The sequence below is a fragment of the Lathyrus oleraceus genome, chromosome 1, assembly GCF_024323335.1.
Source record: "Lathyrus oleraceus cultivar Zhongwan6 chromosome 1, CAAS_Psat_ZW6_1.0, whole genome shotgun sequence".
Lineage (NCBI taxonomy): Eukaryota > Viridiplantae > Streptophyta > Magnoliopsida > Fabales > Fabaceae > Lathyrus > Lathyrus oleraceus.
In genome coordinates this window covers 159633161-159636295 of record NC_066579.1, presented here as the reverse complement: position 1 = coordinate 159636295, position 3135 = coordinate 159633161, and the positions used below count along the sequence as shown (strand labels likewise).

General features: G+C 32.7%; 1 protein-coding gene across 1 annotated transcript; it reads right to left on the bottom strand.

Moving 5' to 3' along the window:
• Positions 1–1897: 1897 nt before the first annotated feature.
• LOC127115557 (putative calcium-binding protein CML19) lies at positions 1898–2630 on the bottom strand. Its single transcript, XM_051047073.1, has one exon. The coding sequence runs from the start codon at positions 2498–2500 to the stop codon at positions 2072–2074; it is 429 nt and encodes a 142-aa protein (XP_050903030.1). The 5' UTR covers positions 2501–2630; the 3' UTR covers positions 1898–2071.
• Positions 2631–3135: the final 505 nt, after the last annotated feature.

Sequence of the window (3135 nt, the reverse complement as noted above, 5' to 3'; positions counted from 1 at the left end):
AAACATCAAAATGTACCAATTGAAGCAACTTTAACTTCCTTGAGAGGATGTCTTTTGAAGGATACTCTAGTATGTTTGTCAGCCTTGCAATGATGACATTTCTCCAAATCTACATTCTTTAATCATGAAAACACATCCTTTTTGTCCAAGACATTCAACCATTTTTAAATAATATATGCCTAAGTCTTCGGTGCCACAAATATGCTTACATGTCGATAGAATTCACATTGTTCCTAGCAACCAAAGATTTTGTCCAATACAGTATAGAATTTTTCTCCCCTCTAGCCATAAACAATTTACCTTTGCTCAGTTTCCACTTTCTAGAACCAAAGTGATTTTCATAACTATAATCATCAAACATATGCCCATATATCAAATTAAAACGGACATTCGGAGCATGTTTGACACCTATAAACAACAATTGCATTTTCATGTTGGTTTATAAGCAAACATCACCAATATCAATTATCTTAGATACGCCACCATTACCCGTCTTCAACACTCCAAAATTACTAGAAGTATAAGATTTGAAGAACTCCTTCCTTGGTGTAACGTGCAATGTACCACTAATGTCAACTACCCACGTGCTCTCGTATGATACTAGATTAATAGATTCATGATCACGAAGGATAACAAGATCATCACTAGTAGTAGTAGTAACATGATAATCATCATGGTTTTCATGACCTCTTTGTTTAGACTTACTCTTTTTGCATTTGTTATCCCTTTTCCCAAAAGTTCATCATTAAATTTGATACTCATTCTTGAAATATGACCGAAGAGCCCTTGAAATTCACTCCAGTAATCTGAAATAGAAGCCCCTCTTATACGTCAAACTTATGAAGTTATTCAACAAGAACAATTTATTGTTCCTTGATTTAGAGGCATACAAGGACTCTATCTTCTCTCACAAAGTTTATGTATGTGTCTCATTAGCAATATGATTATAAACATATTCTTCTACGTATTGCCAAATAAAACCACGTACATGTAAATGTTCAAACTCCCATTCTTTATCAGACATAAAATTCGACTATGTGGAGCTAAAACCCAGTAAATGCAATTTTTTCACAAACATTAAGTTTTTCATCTTGCCCTTCCAGAAATGGTAATTAAACTCATTTAACAATACCATCTTCATATTTATATTTGATTCCATTATTCAAACAAGTAAAATAGCTCATAACCAAGAGCTTTGATACCACACTCTGATGGGAAATTAACACACAATAACAAATCAATACGTAACGGAAATAAAATTCCTCAGACTTGTAAGAATATATGAGGATTAACAACAAATGTATGACAATAAATCGAACAAATAAAGACACAAGAGAACAACGATATTTTAATGTGATTTTTTACTCTCACATTGAGAGTTTTCCACATTAAAATATCGATGTTCTCTTATGTCTTTATTTGTTCAATTTGCTGCCATATATTTGGTGTTGATCCTCGTAATTTCTTACAAATTTAAAGAATTTTATTTCAAATATGTATTGATTTGTTATTGTATATTAATTTTCCATCACATCACAAGGAGCACCTGATCTTTGATCACTTTTAAGTTTTAGGACACTGGCATGGCTTGTCTCGCCATGCCTCATTTTTTGATGATTGTCAACTCTATACTTTATCCACTCCGCTTGCTTTTTCGACAATAACAAGACGAACCTAAACGAGATGAAATTTCAACTTGAATCCCTATATCCCTAAAAGTGTGCTACTTTCCCATTAAAGAAAATTGACACCCAAATGAAACAATTTTGTCACGTTTTTTCCTTTCACATGCCTTGAACACACACAAAAAATCTCCACCCATTGCAATTTCTCACATCAGGACACCAATTTAACCGCTTGAAAACATAATGTCAATTTGCTAGAGACATTGAACATGTAAAAAAAACAAAGTGATTGTAGATTTCCATTTCATGAAAACATAGCACACAACATTGTTCATGAATCTTTGTAATTACTCATATTTACCATAATTTCATCCTCTTATTTTCTCTAGTAGTGATACTATACATAGTACTAATATGATAAACATGGAAATCAAAATGTTTATATGTTAAAGCATCATTACCCTAAATTCATCAAAACTAAGCATTCCATCTCCATCAATGTCAAATTTAGCAATCATAACTTTACAATCATCTACACTCCTACACTCACCCAATATTCCAAGCATTCTCTTCAAACTCTTTGGTGTAATAAAACCACACCCTTCCATTTCATACATCTTAAAAGCCTCTCTTAAATCCTTCACTTTCTCTTCCTCCTTTCCTCCCTCTACAAATCTCACAAAATCATCCAACCCTACCAATCCATCCCCGTCCGAGTCGAGAAGCTCAACCGCCACTTCTGCCTCATCGCTGGACATCTTGCCTCCGATCGCCTCCACGCGTTCCCGTAACTCCGACGGTGATATCTTTCCATCTCCATTTTCATCAAAGTGGTTGAACACACGTAAATATTGAGTCACTTTGTCCATGACCATAACTAAGTATATTTCAATATAACCCTAGGTTTCAAATTTATTTGAAGTTGTACAAGAATATATAGATGAAAAAGAAATTGAAATTATCAAGATGTTATAGGTAAATATAATAGTGGCATGTATATATAAATGGTCTGTGGCCTTTGTGGTGAGTTGACCTAGGACCTGGTGTGAGAAACATGCAATATAAAGACTTAGATATTTCGTCATGCATGAGGCAGCAGCATATTTAGGAACCGTCGAAGATTATACGAAGAAAAAGAAACCGTCAAAGTTTTGTGTGCCACACATGTTGATATTCAAAGTGAGAACACTAATGAAATAAAAGAATCGTAGTTGACTGAAAATATAATCATTTCAATTGAAGAAAAAATATTAATCCACTAAGATTGCAAAGTTGCTAGAAAATTACAAAATGAATAGACCATTGTACACTAAATATAAATAAAAAGACCATGCAATGCACACGAGTTGACCTATTAAAAAAAGAAAAGAGGAAATTATTATTGATAAATGTGAGTCTTGTATGTGCTAAGAAAAACTCTTGTGATTATTATTTAAAAAAATTCTTGTAAAAAAATTAATTCAAATAAAAGAAGAAAATTAAAATAACAATAATAAAAGAACACTGATTA